This window comes from Halichoerus grypus, chromosome 3 (genome assembly GCF_964656455.1).
Source record: "Halichoerus grypus chromosome 3, mHalGry1.hap1.1, whole genome shotgun sequence".
Classification (NCBI taxonomy): Eukaryota; Metazoa; Chordata; class Mammalia; order Carnivora; family Phocidae; genus Halichoerus; species Halichoerus grypus.
The window spans coordinates 169640932-169663698 of record NC_135714.1 but is presented as its reverse complement, the minus strand read 5'-3'; the positions used below and the strand labels follow the sequence as shown (position 1 = coordinate 169663698).

At 39.4% G+C, this 22767-nt stretch overlaps 2 protein-coding genes and 1 non-coding gene across 12 annotated transcripts in view; 2 read left to right on the top strand and 1 right to left on the bottom strand.

Moving 5' to 3' along the window:
• Positions 1–11130, bottom strand: part of SLC20A2 (solute carrier family 20 member 2) — a 105276-nt gene extending 94146 nt beyond the window's left edge. The window contains exons 1-3 of one of the 5 annotated variants that reach the window (XM_078069566.1): positions 10996–11130; positions 6082–6604; positions 4804–4906 (exon numbers count right to left, since the gene is read on the bottom strand). The gene's annotated coding sequence lies outside the window, so the exon portion shown is untranslated. Of the gene's footprint in view, positions 1–4803; positions 4907–6081; positions 6605–10510; positions 10728–10995 lie in introns of those variants that run through there. The other 4 variants (XM_036102319.2, XM_078069567.1, XM_036102321.2 and 1 more) reach the window with 4 other exon arrangements.
• On the top strand, positions 10255–21584 carry SMIM19 (small integral membrane protein 19). Of its 6 annotated transcripts, none has more exons than XM_036102330.2 (5): positions 10612–10752; positions 14578–14715; positions 16244–16368; positions 20644–20732; positions 21401–21584. In XM_036102330.2, exons 2-4 carry the CDS (start codon positions 14582–14584, stop codon positions 20706–20708), a joined length of 324 nt encoding a protein of 107 aa, XP_035958223.1. In that variant the 5' UTR covers positions 10612–10752; positions 14578–14581; the 3' UTR covers positions 20709–20732; positions 21401–21584. The 6 variants fall into 6 exon arrangements, with proteins under 6 accessions (XP_077925696.1, XP_035958225.1, XP_035958223.1 ...); XM_078069568.1 differs by having other exon boundaries at positions 20644–20751; XM_036102329.2 differs by having other exon boundaries at positions 20644–20754.
• On the top strand, positions 16995–17158 carry LOC118542299 (U1 spliceosomal RNA). The gene has a single exon (XR_004920516.1). It is a non-coding gene; the product is annotated as a U1 spliceosomal RNA (small nuclear RNA).
• Positions 21585–22767: the final 1183 nt, after the last annotated feature.

Here is a 22767-nt window from a genome sequence, read left to right as displayed (position 1 = left end):
TTCTATGGAAATCGTTTCCCTATCTATGACTGTAATGTCAATACAAATAAATACCAGCCGTAAGATACAAACTAAACTTATTTAAATCTCTTGATTGTAAATAACGAACTTTAATAGAGAAGCTCTAAACAAGACATGTATTTTGATCTGTAACAAAAATCTGGGCTGGTTGTTTTATCTCAGTACTGTTATCTTTAAATCACAATATGATAGACAAGTCTAATCATGCTACGACTTAGTGGACTTTTATAACAAGGCCAAACAACCCAAATCAGAAAATCAATTTGTTTCATCAAATGAAAAGTTTACCCAGCCTGATTTATCATATAGTCTAGGACACAGACCCTTATCTTAAAGACCTGTTCATTTAGGAAAAAATTAATCAACCATGAACAAAATAGTATTAAATTATTATGCCAATATTTTCTACTACATAAGAAAATGCACACTGTTCAGTTTGGTTCTTTTAAAAGAAGTTAATTTAAACACCTTTTAAAATAACAAAAACATAGATACAATTAGGAAAATCTATTCAGGTTGGTATATATAATCCAGTGTTGGGACTACACCTATACAAAGACTAATTTTATAACACATTCAAAAGTTTCTGTCCCCAATAAGTCTTACCCAACTTTCCCAAAAGCAGTCATTACAAAGACCTATTCCAATGATGTTGTCACTCTTGCTAAATACTTTAGAAGCCTGTGGCACACTTTTGTCAAATATGTTTAATGGTAGCAAATTTTAAATTCTTTGAGAACAGATCTGATTTACGGGCATAGACAATTGTCACTGAGAACTACAATTGGCAAATAGATCAAATAACCTTCTTTTGGCTTAAAAAAAAAGAGACTGACTACAAGGTTTTGAGTAAGTTTAGTTTTCTTAAAAACTATTAAAAGTAAATTTAAAATGGGAATTCCAAGCATTCTGAGCAGCAATATTATCTATGCAATGAGAGTATAATCCTATATCATGTTCTCCAAATTCTAAGTAATAATTGAATAAAGGACCATACTAGTACCTCCTATATATTATCTCAGTTAATCCATATAATAATTCTAGATAATTATCACTATTTCAAGGGGAAGACACTGAGTCTGAGTGCCTTGAGTAACCTGCCCAGGTAATAAGGGAGACACCAGCAATTACATCACAGTCAGAATTTATAAACAATATATACACACAGTTATATATGTATTTTTTCTGACTTTTTTAGGTTTTTGACCTACACAATTGGGCTGTTCCTGTAACAGCTTCTAAATATGTGTATTTTAGCATTTGCTACACTGTACTGCAATCATGCACTTACCAAATTTTCCTACTCAACTATGAGCTTCCAGAGAGAACAGACTATACTTTGTTCATCTCTGTAATCCCAGAACATAGTCCTGTACTTAGCACATCTACATAAATTTCTTCTTAGTAGCTTATCCATGGTTCTGATGTTATTTTTACTAGCTAGCTGCTCACAGGTGGTGAATATTACAGAAACATTATCATATCAGACCAGTAGCCATTCGTTCAGCTTCAAGATGCCCAACCACCACCACCACAATTAGAGAAGGCACAGGCAGAAAGAATGTTCCATACAATCAATCCGTTTGTACGGTTATTCTTAAAATCTGAAGCACTACATTACGTGCTGTATAGGGCTCTTCTTTTTTTTAAGTTTCATAAAGCTGCATCTACACTTACATTAGTCTACTTCCAGTAGTTCATACACACTATAGAAAACTCAATTACAGCAGGAGGGGAAGAATGAAGGGGGGGAAATCGGAGGGGGAGAAGAACCATGAGAGACAATGGACTCTGAAAAACAAACTGAGGGTTCTAGAGGGGAGGGGGTTGGGAGGATGGGTTAGCCTGGTGATGGGTATTGAGGAGGGCACGTTCTGCATGGAGCACTGGGTGTTATGCACAAACAATGAATCATGGAACACTATATCTAAAACTAATGATGTAATGTATGGGGATTAACATAACAATAAAAAAATTAAAAAAAAGAAAACTCAATTACAGGATCACTCCACATTCGTAGTACATAAAAAATTATGGAAAAATGTAAGACAACATAAATCATCAACAGCATAAAATAAGTTTGCCAATAAGCTACCTTTTCATTATAACATGACTACAGAGTCCAGAGGGGCAAAACCATACAATTTATGTGCTTTACCACGCAAGAAACTAACAGAGTCGGATGTTAACGGCATTTTTGAGAACGTTACAGTGTAATTATAAAATGACACAGGTTAATAATTAAGGCAACATCAAGTCTCTCAAAATAAAATGAATATTTACAAGATTAAGTTTCTGTTTTGTTAAACATTAAATAAAGGTGTTGGAACTTAAATGGAAATGTAAAAATACAGATGATCTAGTACTAAAACTAATTAACAGAATTACTGGTATTTTTCATTCTATTAGGGGACCTTTTACCTAAAAAATGTTAAAGCATGTGGTTTGTGTTTTTAGTTTTCTTTCCAGTTCTAGAAATTGACTATGAATCCTTTTCTAGTATTTACCTTTCTCTTCCCACCTTCCACCCACTCTCCAAACCTGGTTTGGATGTCTTCTTTAATCTTTCAAAACAAGGGAGTGAATTCAAATGTCATGAACTCTTGGATAAAGAGTTAAAATGACAGCATCATATGACTATCCTGACTCTCTTTGAAGTAATATTAGTCTTCTAGAATACCAATCTAATTCTTAGAAGCAGAAAACACAGGAAGCTCAATGTTCCAAGAAAAGTTAATAATAATTGATTCATCCTGGCTACCCAGGAAATACACAGCAAGGATCTGTGTTCTATGCAAATACTGACAACAAATCCATCTAGTAATACCCACCACCCGGGGACAAGAAAAATAGAAAAAGAACTCACAAGGCAAATGAACAATGACTATAAAGTACAGAAAGAAAACATCAGCCATTAAGAGATGAGAAGGGATCAGAGTTGCATGAAACACAACAGACCAGGGAGCTTATACCAACAGAGGTAGACCTGGGCCGTGGAAGAGACGAGATAACCACTGATGGGATAGGAGAGTGGGATGCAAGTGGACAGGAAGTGAGATGGACACAGGTGAGGGGTAAAACAGGCAGGAGCTAGAGATGACAGGAGCTGAATTACAAGAGATAACAACAAAAGACTGGAGGCAATGGAGTAGGAAGGAGGCCCAGCCAAGGAAATAGACGGTAAGGAGAACAGAAATCACTTTCAATGGGAGGCTGAATCATGGAAAAGACAGGAAGTAGGCAAAACACAGATACTAAGCAAGAAATTCTGGACAGATGGAAAAAAAAAATGTAAAAGTGACACTAGGTGATAAACAGATAAGGTAGAAAGGAGAAAAAAGGGTGAAGCAAATAGGCTTACTAGGGAAGGACATATTTATAAAAAAGATGGTTTCTGGAATTTCAGTTTATTCAATTAAAATTTAAAAGCTGCTCTTTTGCTTATATTTCTCTCTTTTGGGTAAAACCTAATTCATAAGAATAGAGGTTTCCTCAATTTACAAAGAAGAAAATTGTGGATCAGGTCAACTGACTCAGTTGCAAAAGTAAGAAGAGTTGAAAACAGTAAAATTTACTGTTAATGATCTTAGTTCTAAGCCACAAACTAATTTTTACACTGACAATGTGAATATACACATTAATGACCTTAATGACCAAATGCTTCATTTGTTAAGTACAAAAGCTTTCTCTCCTGCTTCATTTGTTAATTACAAAAGCACTCTCTCCCTCTCTCTTTCTGCACTTACCAGCATTTGGAGAAATCCCTGCTTCTTACTACTTTCCCCAAAAAGGAAAGGGCAGAGTAAGAAGGTAACATTTGCATCAATATTGCTACAAAGAAGTTTGATAGAGGTTTAAAACAAGTTTAAAACAGTAATGGTTAAAAGATGTTGTAAATTTTCTATAAATTTCTATGATCCATGTTATTCTGGTCTCCTAGATAACTAAAAACACAACACAGAGATCATCCTTCATTTCCATCTAACAAGAGAGGAAAACCAAACATTGAACAAGAATATAAAAATAGTTAAGAAGAGCAAATCTGAAAACGAATGGAAAGTATTCTATTCTTGATCTTAGAAAATAACATAGGGTAGGACAGAACCATAACAAAGGTCTATTTATGAAGATATAATTCTTATTTTTTAAACCGAAAAAAATATGGTCATTAGATCATTAGATCTTCAGGCTAAAAAAATTGTGCAAGAAAAAGCAGGCACACAGAGAGGCTGAGAGCAGATAAAAGAAGATGGATCCAAAGCCGCAAAGACTGTGAACAAGCAGCAGCACATTATGAAGAAGCAATTCATCAACATCCTGTCCCTTTAGTAATTACCGAGCCGAAGCTGGTTTCTGGGGCCGTTCCCATTTCTCCTACCATAGCTACTAGTTCTCTATCCACATGAAATAAAACTCTGTTCATGAGGGGACTACCAGCTATCGCAGTAGAGGAAAATAACTCAAATATTATACACAAAAGCAGCTGGGTTAACAGAGGTACTATAAGAAACATGTAAAGATATGTGCTAGAGTCTTTCACTCCTCTTTTCAGAACTATCTTCTTTCAACTCCTCAAAAATCCTAAATGATATTGGGGTCACTTCTTGAAATCTGCCTTTTCTTCTTTTTTTTTTTTTTTTTTTTTTTACCATTCTTCCACGAATAACTTAATGAGTCACTTGGCCATACAGTCCATTCACAGGCATCATGAACACATTATTATCGACTTCTGGAAATGGATGCTGCTCCACCGGCTTTAGGAGACTTCTTGAAGGAACAAACCTGGTTCTTTGGTCTCTGTTGAGGACATGCTCAAAGTAGGAATTCTCTCTCATACTCAAAGATGACATGGAAGCCAAACTGTGCTGTTTCCAAAGTAAGATGCCTTTAAAAAAAATTTTACAAAAGTTAAAAATCAACCAGATTTTAAAAACACAAAACTCTAATAAAGCAGCACAAATTCTCACACAGTATTACATTTTACGTAAGACTGAAAAATAAGTAATTTAAATAAAAAAATTTTAACCTTTCACTTCAGCTTTAAATATACTATATTTTCAAAAAACTTTAACAGCATCACAAAGTACACAATAAAAAAATACTACAAATAATGGACAATTCCTGAAATTAATACAAAAATATCTGTTAAAATTATAAAGAAATTCTGGTGATTGACATTTTAATCTTTACCATGGCCAGGACAGAAGACAAGCTTTGAGAAAACACAATTTTGCTGCATTCGTGTATTACTTAGAAATTGTATGAACAAGCATAGTTTATATTAAGCTGTAAAATGAGCTACTGAATTGACTTGGAAAATACCTTCCAGCCATAAAATTCTGAAATTACATGCTATCTGGTGATACAATCTTGGTACCACTGAACCAGCTCTAGGCAAGTCATCTGACTTTGCCCCAATTTTCTTATCTATAAGATACAAGGCTGGAACTTACAGGGGGAGGCGGGCACTAGGATCACTTGAGGATGGTTTAAAATACAGATGCCCAGGCCCAGCTCTAAAGAATCTGAATCTCTAGGGTTAGGCTAAGATATCTGTTACTTTCATAATAAACCCAGAATCATTCTGATGTACTCCTTCCTACTTAAAGAACCACCGCACTAGATCACACTGGCTCACATTCAGGATCCAGCTCTACAACCATAAAATTCATCAAATGGGGCAGTAGAGATTTTATTAAATTACCCCTTACTGATAGAACTAAAATAAATGAATCAGTGCTTCATTTTCTCTTTCCCTAAAACCCCCCATTAGAGAAGAACCTGAAATTAAGATTAAAGCTAACATGTCAATCGGATAAACACTTCAACATAGATTATTTTAACTCCAATCATTTCCTGGGATGTTTAAATAGAACACAAGGGTGTGACAATATCCATAGTTCTAAGTTGCTTCTCTGACAGGCCTGCCAAAATATGTGCTGATATTAAAGTGACAACAGCAGGTCATTGCTTCACTGACTCAAATTACAAAGCTATCCCCAAGACAAACAACATGACCTCCTGCCCAGCAGAAAGGACCTGTAACACAGGATACTATACCTGCAGAGCGTGTGTCCTCCCTGGCTGCAGCTAACCGGGTTTGTGGCCCGTGCTTCATTCAAGGGCACTTCCTCCTCTGATTCCTGGACAGTGGGGGTGCTGATGTATGTACGCCCCTATCTCTGCAGTCGTTTAGATTCAGTGACTCTGTTGATGCCCAACACCCCCAAAACAATACTGTCAGCTCCTGACAAAAGGGACACAAAAGTGGGTTTTCAGAGAATCCCATTTTTCTTCATCTTGCTGGCTTTTGTTGGCAGCCCCTCATCCAATTCCACACAGCTTCAGAATGCTTCACTCCAGGTCTGTCACCCAATCAACAGCACAATTTACATTTTTTTTTCCAGCAAAGAAATATTTCTTGGTTTGAAGAGGTCTCCTGGCCCCAACAGTGTTCTCTACTGCCCAAGACAAGCTGAAAAAGCGGATCGAGATTCCACGTAACGACAAAGCAAATGGATAGAAGTGCACAGGAAACTTTCAGTAACACTTCCTGGTAAATTACTACCACTAGGGATGAAATCTATAAGTGTTTAAAAAAGAAAAGCAGTAAGACATCAAGTATCATTCAGTATTATATTTCACGGAAGTTTTTTGACACTATATTAATAAACAGTCACCGTCCTATGTCCTGGTGAATCACTGTCCTAGAATTCAATACCTACGAAGAGTTATAATCCTCATTCAGCTCTGAGATTCAAAATTCAGTTTCTGTCCCCTTGCCTTTAGTCATTTCAAACCACAATGCCCCGTAACCATTTGTCAACCGCTTGTATTTGGAAAGTCCACAGCATTGTTTCTACAGCACATTCACTGCAATCTTTTATGCTACTCTGAAATCTGAAAGAGAGTCTTTTACAGTTGAAAAAGTAGTGTCAACTTTCAGATCTCTCTTTGATAAAGTAAATTTCCCACAGAAACAACACTGACTGGGGGGCCAGACCACCTAGGTTCATAGCCAGTCTCCCTACTTACTATTTGCATTGTGATCTTGGGCAAGTGACTTAATTACCCTGCTGTACCTCAGTTTCCTCATTTTAAAAAAAGGGGATTCTAACTGTACCTATTACTTCAAAAGATTGTTACAAGATTACAGGCAAAGGCTCCTGGAACAGTATCTGGCACATTTAAGCACTACATAAATGTTAGCTCTTATTATTACTTTGTTTCCTTTAGCTACAAATTCTCATACCGTTTCACATGTGTACACAATGTTTGCCTACTAAAATACTACCTACTTGAAGATTGGAACCACATTTTCAGTACCTCTGACATTTCCCCTATGGTATCTAATATTCACTCAATAAGTAAATAAACCTACTCTGCACATATTGTTATACTGGATGAACAAAGAAACATAGTACCTTATAAATATATATTCTCTGCCCTCGAGTAGCCTCTATTTTAGGTGGGGAAACAAAATACGGAAATGCTTATATAACAGTATAAAGCCATAAAAGATTAAATACCAAAGTATGTGGCATAAACATCTAACATTCAAAGGGCTTATTGTGGGCTGCAGATTCTGTGGAGAAGGTAAAGCTGGAGTGGCCCGGCCCCTAAACTGAAGTGGGATCTTCAGTAGTGAAAAGAAAAGAGGATTCCAATGTATTTTTGTTCATTCCACAAATAGTCACTGCATACCTTCCATATGCCAAGCTGTGTTCCAGGCTCTGGAGCTATGGCAATGAGGGACAGAAAAGATCCCTGCACTCTGGAGCTTTAAAGGGCACTCCACGTGAGAGCCAAGTTTTGACGGAATGAGAAGAGCTTGTCTTCCAAAACGATGAAACCACACTGCTTAAATGCCTTACAAACAGGAGCCAATGCTGGCATTAGGGTCGCTCTGACTTTCCAACGACGACAAACATACAGAAATGGCTGATGTGAAAAAATTCAGTAACTTTCATGTACTGTATTCTAAATGTTCCACTGTTTATAAAACACATCAAAGGGATATTCTCCATATTTCTGGATACAAATAACATACAAGAGATTTTAAACACATAGAGTTAATACTACCGGAATATTTCCATAACAGAGGCCATTGGAGGCCCAGTTCCTAAATTTTGCCCAAACGAAAAGCCTTATATTAATGCTTTGCTGTATACCCTTGAGCTTCGTCTCCACCCCCAGTCCACCCCCTGCCTTTCTTTACTTGATCTACTAGCAGCTGCCCACAAATATCAAATATCTACTAGGAAAGTGCCTCAAGATGCATGTGGTGACAAGATGACAAGAATCAGTTAGTCACGATGAGTGGAAATATTAACTCCAAAAGAAAATATGTGCATTTTTTTCTTCTTATATCCTTCCATTGAAGACAGCTCTCCACTTATCCCCTCCCCAAAGAGAAGGCCTGGAGGTAAAGTAGCCCTCTTATAAATACTGACTGGCAAAGCATTCCCAATCTCTTCCTCTCCAACGATGGGCCACTAGAATCAGGAGACAGGTTAAATCCAATATGCTCTCATCACAAATAAGACGCATTTCCAAGCACCTCCCCTGTCCTCTCCAGTCCTTTTCAACTACTTCTACTCTCACAAGATGCAAACTGTTAGACCTCGCTATCATTCTCATCATTGTTATGCCTATACAAATCATTACATTGTATTTTTGGAAACAGTCAAAATAAACTTCTTGATTAAGGAAGTCAAAACTACTCAACTAAATACAATCCAAAATGTTAACTTCTTAATGCACAAAATACTGGACTCCAAACTGCTTATGATACTTAGAGGCAAATGAAAAATCAGGTAGAGACCCTACAGTGCAGATAATCTAACATTCTTCATATACCCACGAATGTTAGACTCATCAACAAAGTAATAACCAACCAGCTGATTTTTATTTCCTTGGACTGGTATTGGAGAATTACTCTTCCTGTTTCATTGTCATTTGTCAACCCCTAATTAGGAATGCCACTTAGAAAAAATATGGTAGGAGGGAGCCTTTCAGAAGGGCCATTATGGCTTCCCCAACATTTACCTTCTTCCAATGTCCAAGAATAGCCTGTTTATTGGATGATGATGGTGTGTTATGGGAACTTGGATAAATGAAACACAGTGCTTTAGAAACTATTGAATCCCCAAATAGAGAGACTAATTGCAGTTCTATGCAATTTTAAAGCCATCTTCCAACTTGAAAAACATATTAATTTACTCAATGAGTCACTTTATATTGCCAACACCCTTTTTCACAAAAGCAGAAACAGAAGTAATTAATGTACATACTCCACATTTGGACCTATTCAAATCAAACCCATGTATTCAAAAATTTTTGAGCAACCTATGCTTATGCAAAAGTTACCCCAGAAGATTAAACGAGATAAAGCATGTACCATTTGGCACAGGCCTTGCAAACCATCAGTACTCAACACTACCCATTATTGTTCCTAATTCTTCCAACGTCAGAGTCAAACTAAACGGTTATAAGCCATATATATGATAATGTATATATAATGCGTAAAAACTAACATGCATTAATACTGTAAATAAAGCTAGTACCTTATTGCACCAAGTAAAGCTCTTCAGACAAAGGTGAGCTTAATTGTAACAGAAAGAGCCACAAAAAAGGCAGAGAAAACTTGCTAAGGGATTTGGGCTAAATGTTAGCTCTTACCTCTGCTTATTAAGACTACAACTTCTACAAGGTCTAAGACGAATTATACTTAGCAGTCAGCTGACCCTAGAGAACTAGCTCAACATAAACAGCTAAGACCTCAAGCATGTGGACAAGTGACCATTTACTCGCAAGGCTGCTACCAACTGCTGAAATCTGATTACTTCAATACTGATGCTGAAATCCTGCATAAATTCATTACCTGTCTTATGCTAGAAAATAATATTTTTCAAGTCCCTATACACAGCTTTTTTTTTTAAGACACAAAAATCATTTCAACTGACAATATTGCAGCATCCTGGGGACATCCAATTTTTAAAACACCTCAACAGTCTCAGCCACGCATCATTCATTATGACAGGGGAAATGGAAAGACAATTTGGAGAGCATACGCTTTCTTAAGTATCAAAGTAAATATTAAAAGTAACTCTATGTCCTCATTACGAAAAAAAATCTTCGTGTTTCCCAGCTTACTCCCGATTCGTGGGACAATGCACATTCCCCCCCTCCCACGCTTTGAGTCACGCCCGGGCGCGCCGAAGTGGGGCGGGAAGAAGCGCGGAACTCCCGGGTAATGACCTGTCCCCGCTACTTCTCGCCCGGTTTTGGCACACCACAGCTACACCCACGTGGACTTCCAGGCGGGGGCGGCGAGACCCACGGCCATCACCAGCGCCCGGCGCCCCGGGCCCGCCCAGTCCTCCCGCGAGGGCTCCGGGCTCGGGGCCGGGGGCTCGCGGAGGGCGGGGGGGGGGGCACGGCGGTGACGCGCCGCGGGGGGAGGGGAAGGGAGCCCGGCTCCACTCACGCGCCCGGGGGCGGCACCGGAGCCGTCGCTGCGTCGCTCCCGTTCAAAAACTGAAAAGGGGGGCGGGGGGAAAGACCTGGCTCCTCGTTTCATCCGGAAACCGGCGGGCCGGCAGGAAATGACGAAGGCAGAGGTCGTCCAGGTCCGTTCGGTAACCGGGTCCCGCGCGTCCGCCCCGACTCGGGGGGGAAAGAGCCCCGAGCGGAGTAGCCTGGCCGCGTGCCGCCTCCGGAGCCAGCAGCGTGAGTGGACCCGCGTCTCCGCGCCTCCCGGGCCCGAGGCGGGGCCGCGTCACCCGGCCCCGCCCCCCCGCCCGCGCGCCGCCCCGCCCCGCCGGGGCCTCGCGGGGGAGGGGAGGGACCGCTGCCCGCCGCGCGCCCCCAGCTCGGGGCTCTGAGGCTCCTACACGTCCAGCCAGTGCACCGAGCTTTTCGGGGTCGTAAGGAATAGTAGGGCTCCGAGTGCCAGAGATGCAGACAACACACCGAAGCAGCCTCGTGGCAACGCGAGCGGGGGTGGGGGCGAGACGGCCCCGGGGCGGCTGGAGTTTCGCGCGAGTGTTTTTAAGATTCCGCAGGTGATTCCGCAGCCTGCGAGCGGCGGAAACGCAAAAGATGTCCCAGCAGCTCTGGAGGCTTACTGTGGTCACTTACCGGGAGGGGATTATGTTTTATACCCGCGCGACTGGATTTCTTCCCGGGAGGAGCGGGTGTCACAGAACCGGGGTCACGACTGGGAAGGGTTCAGGTTTGGGAGTCAGTTACATGTGACAACCCTAGCCTGTGCAACTTTGGGCAAGTTACATAACCACCGCTACCACCTTCCCGGTTTCTTCTGTAAAATGGAATTCAGTGCCTCCCAGCAGGGTGGTTACAAAAATTCAGTATGTGGACTGCCCTACTCATAAACCCACAAATTGCCTTCTTCCTCATGGTTGAAGGCCTGTTACCTTGTACCCTTCTGCTTTAGGAACCCGAACCTTCAGTGTTTCAGAGGACAGAGAAAGAAAATTACATTTATTCAGTGGATTGTGTTGTAAGGAACTGTATAAGTGATTCTAATCTGAATTTGTATTAAGATAGCAAAGGTCTAAGAGACAAAAATGATAATATTTAAGGCATAATGACAAGTGATACTCAATTTTAGAACCACCTAGACATGGTATCAGGAACCTAAAATCAGGAAACTGATTTTAAAATTTATGATATAGTCACTTGATCCCTGGAAAATTTTCTCCTAGTTCTCAACCTAAAAGTTTATCAAATTAAACCAAGCCCTAATTGCCATATTATGGGAACTCTGTCTCTGGATACTAATGTTTTAGTTGGGTCTTAATTCAGCTCTTTACTGAAATGGTTCAAGCATTAGTGTCCAGGAAAAATATGTGAAAAATGTTCAGTTTTCTCAAAAGAGCCCTGAATGACGATCCAAGCACATGGCTAGCTACGTTAGTGATCTTGCTGAAGCATTAACTTGCCAGGAATGAACCATTGTAATGCCCCTGGGCATTTTGCTTTAGAAGAAGGCTGTGGTGGTATGAAGTAACTGCTTAGCAAGTGTGTATGTGACACTTGGTTAGACTGGAGCGTGCTAGGTGACGGTCAGAGTTCAGGCCACATGTGGGCCATGGGTCTGTACTATGACTCCGGACAAGGCCATTCCTTATTCCTGGCAGTCTAGCAAAGTCATGCCATTGGTCATGATGGAGGACTGGCCAGGAAAGGCCTACCCTGGGTGCAAATCTCTCACAACTACAGTACTAAAAATAATTCAAGTGCGTGTCCCTGGAACTGTGGGATGGTAGTGTCATTGCATACCAATGATGTTGTATAATACATGTTGTTTAATTCATGTTAAAATTTTACCATTCTGGGTCACTGGTAATTCAAAATCCTTCTCTAAATACAATTCAAGACTGGCATATTTGTAGCAGGATGAAGACAAGCCCTGTAGGAATATCCCACTTTTTAAGTGGCCCATGAACAGAATTTTGTGAGAAATTGAAGCAAGAAATTAACCTGGCTCAGATCCATTCAGGTGTTAGAAAACAAGTAGGAAACACTTCCGTGATTTGTCAGGTAAAGGACACCTGCAAAATGTTCTAGTGGCCATTGCTGTATGTTCCCTGTTTCTTCCTGAGTTTAATAGCTCCCAATCCTGAAACCTACCACCCTTGTGGCATAATCGTCAGTGGCCTTCTGCAGCATCTCAAATCAGACATCCAAAGTCATCTCTCTTTGCCAAAAACACATTCGTTGTTGTTACTTTTCAGCATGAGTAAAATTCTAGATTCCATAAATCATAAAGACAATTATAGTGTCTTGTCGTCCAAAAGTTTCCATTTCTAAAATAGGCTGATTACTTACTATGAATCATAATGTTACTTTCAGAGAAACTCGAGTTCAGTTTTAAGAAATAAGAATTAAAACTGTGAATATACCAAATCTCCCTGTGTCTCCCACTCTCTTAAAAAAAAAAAAAAAGAAAAGAAAATCCGTAGCCAGTCTTTAATATCAAGGAATTGGGTATGGTGTGATGTTTAAATAATAATTAGATCTTGCATGTATAAATTTTTATGATTTAAAGTAAATTCTGTTTTTATTATTACTTGGCTAATTTTTTTACAAGACCAATCTTTATTATTCATCAGACACCAATAGGTCTTTTAAAGAGATCACTCTTGACCTCAGTGTCTAGAGTTTAAGTTAAATGATCATTCATGATACTCACTTTATCGTAAATGAATACAATATGTCCCCAAACATCTGACAAAAACTTCAGATGTCAGAACAGGGAAAACATGCCACCTGGCTTAGGAGCAAACTTACGGGAGAATTTTATTCATTTTATGCAGAGGTAAGCTATAAGAAAGCAAACAGACACTGCCCTTAATGTACACTTACTAACTTACTAAGCCAGATCTACATTACAGAACATTTTGGAGGCTTACAGGAGATTGGAAGATATCTTAGTGCAAGAATGTCTGCAATGCCTTCATTGTTGTAGGATGTCTAGAGAAAAATTGCAAAACAATTTCTTGGACATTTCAGATACTTTTTCTTGGAATTAGAAAATGACTGTCTTACACCTAGAAGCTACAGTACATTGATCACCTATCACTTGTTCAGTTTTTCTCCTCCTCCTTATAGAATGTCTAAAAAAATGCTTTTGGTTTTCTTTCACATATTAGGTCATTTTACTTATCAGACTTACCTTGTATGTCCAACAGAAGGGAGGAACTTTCTCTTCAAGGAAAAATTAAACTAACTCCAAACACAAAGAGGAAACAATTACTCTTTTACTTGCTATTTGATACACTTGCTCTTACCACTCTTATTTTCTGTGGGAATGTCCAAAGAATGCGTTTCCTTGAATAGAAGTCACAGCTGTGTAAATAGCAAAAAGTAACTTTTTATCCCATAGCTTCTTTCAAGCACATTTGGCCAGGAGGCCAAAACTAGATAAAGCTCGGAACGTTTTCCACTTGCTGGGGAGGCCAGTGGAAGAGCATTGCGATGGCTGTCTCATCTTTTCTAGGCTACGGTCATGAGCACAACACGATTTTTTGATATCACAGCCTGTTGTTTGGGTCTGTGTTTTCAAATATTTGGGTGCTTTCATTTGGGTGATAGCTACAGTTCAGAAACTGGGCAATAACATTTCAACCATATATCCTTTCTGTTATCTTTTTGTAATAGGATTTTTAAACTCCAGTTTTCACCTTCATGCAGAAGATAAAATGTTTCCAAATCAAAAATAAGGGGAAATATGTTACACACCCTAGTCATCTAGACCAGGAGTTAGCAAACTTTTTCTTAAAGGGCCAGATTGTAAGTATTTTCGGCTTTGAGGGCTGGGAAGCAAAAAGCAAGGATATTGTACAGGTACCTACAGCCATTTAAAATGTGTCCGATTAGAAATGTAAAACCATTCCTAGCCCCTGGGCCATCCAAACACAGGCAGCAGGCTGGAGTTGGCCAGTAGGCCATATGCTTGCCAGCCCTTCTGCAGAGACGGTCGTACCACCACTCACTAAGAGAAACCCTGCTCTCTTATCTTTCTTCCAGCCCCATGCCTGGAGGTTACGGGGTGATGGCTGACGATGGCTCTATGGATTATAGCGTTCATGAGGCCTGGAACGAAGCCACCAATGTTTACCTGGTAGTGATCCTTGTTAGCTTTGTTCTCTTCATGTATGCCAAGAGGTAAAGTTTTTAGTATTTCAAAAGTTGACACGTTTGTTTGTTTGTTCCGAATTAAATGCACACAAATAATTTCATAAGCATTTTTGTTCCTGCTAGGAAAGCACTGTCTCCTCAGGTCTGTTCTCGAGCCCTGGATGCCAGTTTGGCTTTGAAGAGCCCATTGCTTTAAGAGCTGGAGATTTAAGTGCAGCTCTGGGCACCCTGACTGGCTTTGCCTTCCCATTCTATCATTTCTAATACAGCTCAGTTTGGTCATCCAGCCTGGGTTCACTGTCACTCTTGGATGAGCGTATTTCTTTGGCCTGTGTCCCTGAAATGCAGAAACCCTAATCCCTATGTCTTTAGCAATTCTCTCTTCACACATTTTAAGTTTTCCCTTCTGATTCTTGGACACAACCGTATCATAGCACTTACTGAATAATAATGGTATTATCTGACGACTTGTCTGTCTGTTCCACAAAGACTAGTCCCTTCAGAACAAGGACTTTGACCCTTAACCTTTGTGTCCCTGGTGTGCCACATAGTGTAAATCCTCAATAAATACTTCCTGCTCTAATTCCAGATGTTGTAGCATATTTTATTCTTTTCCATATTCCCTGGCTCCTTTCTTTTAAATATATATATAGAGAGAGGTGGGTGCTTTGAGGAGGAAAAACGGTATTAGTTGGACCAAGTCGCCTCTCCTTATAGCCACATGCTTCTTGGTATTCTCTACCAAGGTTAGAAAAGCATTACATAGATCAGAGTAATTAGTAATTGAGAAATAATTGATGTTTGCCCGGGGAGCACCCGCTCTCAGACAGGCAGGTTTGCCCTTCTAGGCCACATGAGCCCCAGAGCAGCTGGCCCATTGGCAGCCTGGCCTCGGGAGTGGCTGAGAGAAGGCTCCACAGGTAACAGCTTTCCTCCAAAAACAGCCCCCACCTCCTCCCCACCATCCTGTTTTAAAAACAGAGAGACACTGTTGTTGATTTTAAGTAGATGGACCCACTAAGGCCATGCTATTGTATTTAAGAAATGTGGTGATTCATTATTCTCCAAAATGAAGATCCACTCGCATTCTGTTTATTCTCTAACCCAGTAATTTAGCTTTATTTGGATGATACCAGAGGGAGGAGAAAAAGAAGATGTTTTCTAGTTGGTGCATTTTGCCATATAAGACTTTTGGAGGGGGCAGGAGTGGAAGTACAGCAGTTTTTGGAGGGGGCAGGAGTGGAAGCACAGCCGTTTTTGGAGGGGGACAGGAGTGGAAGCACAGCAGAGGTACGTCACTTTGTTGTATGAAGTGGCTGTGCTCAGCTTTCTTCACTTTCTTCGAGCCCTGTGGCCGTACACAGACAGCTTCATACTTTTTAGTGAAGGGAAGAACACTTGAGCCAAGGAAGCATCCAACAGAGACAAAAGAGAAGATGAGCTCATTGTTACTTAAGTCCTTTTAATGTAGCTTCTGATTACTATGGTCCTGAGTCCAGTACGGTCCTGTAGCTATTAATATAAATCTCCCTTACATATTGGTTTTATGTTTTAGGAATAAAAGGAAAATTATGAGGATATTCAGTGTGCCACCTACAGCAGAAACTTTATCAGAGCCCAGCTTTTATGACACAATAAGCAAAATCCGTTTAAGACAGCAACTGGAAATGTATTCCATTTGTAAGTATATTCTGTGTTGAATGGAGGCATGTTTAAAATAGATTTTTTGGAATTGAGTTCGATTAGCAAAAGGTTATCAGAAATAATTCGTAATGAAAACGTAATGCCTTTTTTAGATGCTCAGCACAGTATTAGCAAAGGCAGATCTGCTGTGAAGTTGAAGCTTCAGGACCCTTTGCAGTTGAAGCTTCAGGACCCTTTGCTTGTACGGGGCCCTTCCAGGACCCTGAGAACAGCCCAGAAATGTGCTCATATGATGATAATTTTCTAAATTTTGCACAATTTCAATGTTTTAACCATCAGTTAAGATTGCTATCTCTTCTAATTTGCCCTCTTCTGCACATCCCTTCATGTGGAGTAGCATTGAAGTGACCAAGAGCATTTGGGGATCTGGCTGAGGTTGAGTTGGAGCTGCATTTAGTTTGGGTTTGAATTTTGTATTTAAGGAGTTTGCAGTCATTTCTATTATAACTAAATTACTGCAAGCCAAAGCAAAATAAGAATGACTTCCAGGGGCACCTGGGTGGCTCATACTGTTAAGCATCCCACTCTTGATCTCAGCTCAGGTCTTGATCTCAGGATCGTGAGTTCAAGCCTTGCCTTGAGCTCCATGCTAGGCATGAAGCCTACTTACCTGGCAGGGGAGATACCATGATCACGAAGGTGGTTTTCCCAGGGCGAGGCTTATCCATTGCACTCCGGATGTGCTGACCCCTGCGATTTCCCCAAATGTGGGAAACTCAACTGCATAATTTGTGGTAGTGGGGGACTGCGTTCACGCTTTCCCCTGTTAAAAAAAAAAAAAAAGCCTACTTAAAAAACAAACAAACAAAAAACCCAACAGCTTTCAGGAATATGGCATGCGATATCAATGTGCAAGGCCAGAGTTCATGTCTCAATATTAATATGTCATATAGTACTGAACACTATGAGTATGTATGTCAGGGAAAAGAAATAAAGTTTAAAATGTATGGAGCCAGAACGAATTGTACATCTAAGCCACAGCCTTTTATGCCACCATTTAAAAGAATGAGTTGTGGTTGGGCACCTAGGTGGCTCAGTCGGATAAGTGTCTGCCTTCAGCTCAGGTCATTCTCAGTGTTCTGGGACTGAGTCCCACATCAGGCTCCCTGCTCAGTGGAGAGTCTGCTTCTCCCTCTCCCTCTGCCTCTTTCCCTGCTCATGCGTGTTCTCTCTCAAATAAATAAATAAAAATCTTTCTAAAAAATTAAAAATTAAAAAAAAAAAAAGAATGAGTTTAGTTTCCAAGGTATATTATTAAGTGAGAAGAGCAAGATAAAATAGTATATATACCAGGATGCTACTCTTATAAAATCGAATGACCAAAATATCCGTTGTGTTATCTATGTGTAATATAAATGTTCTATATAATTATGCAAGCATGGAGGAAGGCTTGGAAAGATATGCATCAGATTATTAACATTCATTACCTTGATGGGATTGTGTGGGATTTAAGGGGAAAAGACTGGACATTTTTTAAAGATGTCTACAGTAAAAACTCAGGTGTGTGTGTGCATAGAAAGAAGCAAGAGGGGGATGGGGGGATGGGTTAGCCCAGTGATGGGTATTAAAGAGGGCACATACTGCATGGAGCACTGGGTGTTATACGAAAACAATGAATCGTGGATCACTACATCAAAAACTAATGATGTATGGTGACTAACATAACATAATAAAATTAAATTAAAAAAAAAAAGAAGCAAGAAAGGATGATCACTGAGATATCACTAGTATATGTCTTGGGTGGAACAGAATTTCAGGTGAAAAATAGAAAAGTGTGTGTGTGTCTGTGTGTGTGTATACACATAAACACGTATGTATATATATATATATATATATACATGCATAAACACAAGTAGAACCTCTAAAGTCTTAAGCACAAATTTTATCTTAACTAGTGAGAGCAATTCCTTTAGGGGAAGGAAGTGGGTGGGTAGCTGCAGGATTGATCAGGTAGGAGGAAGATACACTTTTTACTGCTTCCTCTTTGTTCCTTTTGCATTTTGTACCATCTGCATATGTTACCAGTTCAAAATAAGAAGGAAAATTTAACATAGCAGCATTATTCACAATAGCCAAAAGGCGGAAACAACCCAAGTGTCCTTGACAGATACACAAAATGTGGTAGAGAAATACAATAGGATGTTATTCAGTCTTTAGGAGGAAGGAAATTCTGACACATGCTACAGCACAGATGAACCCGAGGACATTATGCTTCAGAATTATTCTTATGAAGGCAAATAAACCAGTCACAAAAGAACACATATTTTACTTATAGGAGGCAAATTCGCAGAGACAGAAAGTAGAATGATGGTTGCCAGAGGGAGTGGGGAGTGATTGTTTAATGGGTGTGGAGTTCGGTTTGGGATGATCGGAAGAGCTCTGTGGAGGGAGGATGTGAGGGTTGCAAAGCACTATGAACTGTGCGCTGAGAAATAGTTAAAATGGCAATATTTGTGTATACTTTACCACGATAAAAAAAGTTCTTTAAAAAAACTTAAATACTAAAAAACAAAAGTACAGAGCCAGAAGCTCTATACGGAAAATTATAAAGAATTAAGTTTCCATGGATGCCCAGTCAAAACAAAGCTATTTCCTATCAGTAATACACTCAGTAACATAAATATACTATTACAAACCAAGTGTACAGGTTTTTTTCTTCTTTGATGGCAATGCCATAAAATATATCATTTTTATCAGATTTCCTGTGTTTGTAAGGTGCGTTGGTTTTCTACTGCTGCTGTAACAAGTTACTACAAATCCTGTGGCTTAAAACAACGCAAATGTACGATCTTACAGTTTTGTAGCGGAAAAGTCCTACAACAGTCTGAAACCAAGGTGTCAGTAGGGTACTCTTTCTGGAGGTTCTAGAAGAGAGTCTGTAACTTTGCCTTTTCCAGCTTCTAGGGGCCACCACATTCCTTGGTTTATGGCCCTCTGCCTCCATCTTGGGAGCCAGCAGCATTTAATCTTTCTGATCATTCTTCCTTTTTTATTTCTTAGTCTTTCTCTGCACTAAGGAAAGGGTCTCTGATTTTTAAGGCCCATGTGTTTAGGTTGGGCCAGATAATACAGGGTAATCTCCCCTTCGCAAGATCCTTACCTTAATCACATCTTCAAAGTCCTGTTTGTCCTGTTAAGTAACATACCCACAGATGTTGGGGACTAGGATGCAAACATCTTTAGAAGCCATTTTTCTTATAAATAGTATATGTGTGGACTTGCACATTTAATGAATCCCATCACATTGGATCATTCTGTGTTTGTGACCTATATAGTCCTGACAGTCTGGCGGTTCAAGAGGAAATAACAAAATTCTTTTTCTTAAAGAGGACCCCCAAAATTGTATAAACTTTAGGCCACAAAAATTTGGATGCACCCTGAGTAGCATAAATAAATAGTATCTCTTTCTTGGCTAGTTAAAACTTAAAGAATAGAGTGAAAGTTTTAACTCTAGGCAAGGAATGACATTCACAAAGATTTTAACTCCATACTTTCTCTAGTTGCAGGTTAAAACCATTCTTCTTCAATAAACATTTCTCAGAAGTACAAAAAAAATACAGAATGAGTATCTGTTTTTCTTCTAGTTTATATCACTGACAATGTTCAATAATAAGTCTCTTAGACTTAAAAGTTGAAATACAAATTCCTTATGATGCGGACAAAAGCATTACTATTAACTTATCTTAAGGTGGAAGTGGGAGATAAGAAAGAAGGAAATTATAAAATGTTAATTTAACTTGGGGCGCCTGGATGGCTCAGTCGCTAAGCATCTGACTTGATTTTGCCTCAGGTCATGATCTCAGGGTTGTGAGATCAAGCCCCGCATCCAGCTCCACGCTCAGCGCAGAGTCTGCTTGTCCCTCTCCCTCTGCTCCTCCCCCCTCCCTCCCCCAACTCGTGTACACATGCTCTCTCTCAAATAAACAAGTAAAATCTTTTTTTAAAAATATTAATTAACTTTAATAGCTTAATTAATGGTTACCTTATAGTTTAAAGCTCTGAATAATCCTGATATACAAATAATAATAATAAAGTAAATATATAAAAATAGATATCAGCAGTGTTGAGAAATTAAGGATTACAAAGTATAATAAATTTCCTCTAATGAAAAAAATATTAATTCTAAGCTAATTCTTTACTGAGAATCATGACTTGACTGCAATTTAATGATGTTAACTAATAATTATTTTGCTATTTTTATTAATTTTATCTCTTTCTTTTGTTGTTGTGTTTTGTTTTGTTTTTTAATAGCAAGGAAGTATGACTATCAACAGCCACAAAACCAAGCTGACAGTGTGCAACTCTCGTTGGAATAAAATCACAGAAAATGAACAACATAAGTCATGGTTCAGCAGTGTGGTAGTAAGCTCCTAAATATACTAAATCCATGAACAGCATTTTCTTTTTAAACCCTATGTCCCTAAAATCATTTTACTTGTCATTTTTCCCAGTTTTTTGTTTTGTTTTGTTTTGCTTTTTAAAATTACATCTCCAAGTCATTTATTATACAAAAAAAAGGGGGGCGGAGCAGTCAAAATACCTGGACGCAGAGAGTCTGCACATATTTAGAAAGATAGAATATAACTAGAGATGGTGATTTTACCTTGTGAAGACCTTTGATTTCTTCAGGATACAATCAGTCAGGAATAAAAATACATCTTTGGAAGTGAGACTCTGGAGATTATGCCACTTTGGTTTAAACATTTTTGCAAAATTAAAAAGTAAAAATCCCATCATTGGAAGACCATAATCCTCTTTAGCTGTATTCTGTGATGAATGTAATATGGATAGTGGACGGATTTGTGTTCTCCCTGCTGTCGTCACCGCACTTTAATTGAATTAACGATCTTTGCTTCTTCCGAACTTGCACAGGAGACTGTCTTTTCTACTCTCTTCATGAAGCATGCCCATCTGCTAATTGTGGGAGCTTTCTGTGATTGGAATGTTTTCCCTTCATTGTGTTCCCAGGAGTTTGTTTGCTTTTTTTTTTTTTTTTTTAATCCCACAGTTTCATTCCCACCAGAACAGTCTTCTTTGGACCATGCTAGAGCCATGCTGGAACCATGCTGCTGAATAAATGGGCACCTCTGTACTAGTGTTGCCAACTTGCTTTTTTGGTCATGTAACTCTCGTTTAATGTGACTGTCTGGTTACTTACACTTTTCTAGCATAATAAACTTCCCTGAAGACTCATATCTTGTACCGTACATTGAAATGTTTTTACCTAATTTTTCATATTTATTTAAATAAGAGTTGGTGGGAGGTGGTGGCAGGGAAATTTACCTGTGCGCATCACTGTCCCAGAATTAGTTTTTGAATCAAAGCTATTCTTAATTTTAAGAGTTAGAGGTAGGGGCGCCTGGGTGGCTCAGTCCTTAAGCATCTGCCTTCGGCTCAGGTCATGATCCCAGGGTCCTGGGATCGAGCCCTGCATCGGGCTCCCTGCTCAGCGGCGAGTCTGCTTCTCCCTCTCCCACTCCCCCTGCTTGTGTTCCCTCTTTTGCTGCGTGTCTGTCAAATAAATAAAAAATAAAATCTTAAAAAAAAAAGTTAATATGTCAAGGATTGTTTCCTTTTCCCTTTATAATTGTGAAGTAAAGAACATAAATTTTAAATGGAAAGGTTTAGACCAAATAAAATTATTGAGGGAAATTACATTTGCTTTTAATTTAATTATATTATTCAAAAATGTCTTTCTTGTACAAGGTGAATTGTTAACTAAATGGAATAACTCTTTCTTGACTCACAGAAGAGTCTGAATGTACTACCGATACACAGAATGAAAAACTGACTTTAGGATGTAAACAGTTATAATTACGGGCAGGGGGTCGTAGGGCAGCAAGGGGGCAATCTTCTTAAACTCTGCTTTGCTCTTAGGAAAGCCACTTTATGTGTCTTTGAGCAGAAAATGTAATCAGGAGCAGTTTCCTTGTATCACTGACATGTTGCACAATCTGGACAAATTACAAAACTGGCCATCTCAGATGATTTGTAAAAATAGTGTACATAAATAAATGTAAATCCCAAAGAAATTGACTGCGGTTGTTGTTGATCTGCACCCACTAGATAGAGACAGTCAGAACCAAAAGCTGGTAGATCGTTTGGTGAGCATCAAACCTTGGCAAGGAAGAGGATGAATTCCTCCTCATCTTTTCTCTAAAGCCAACTGATGGGAATCACCCCCCACCCCCCACCCCCTGGCAGGAACAACAGCAAGTCCGCCTTTGAAGTTGCTGCCCTGCTTCAACAGCTGAGCTGGGAAAGGGCTGGAAGCCCTGCAGCCACACTTCAAAGCCACACCAGCTGATTGTTCCGCCTCTGCCCACCCCCCCACCCCACCCATCCAAGGGTTCAGTGGAACTATTTTCTTTGGAA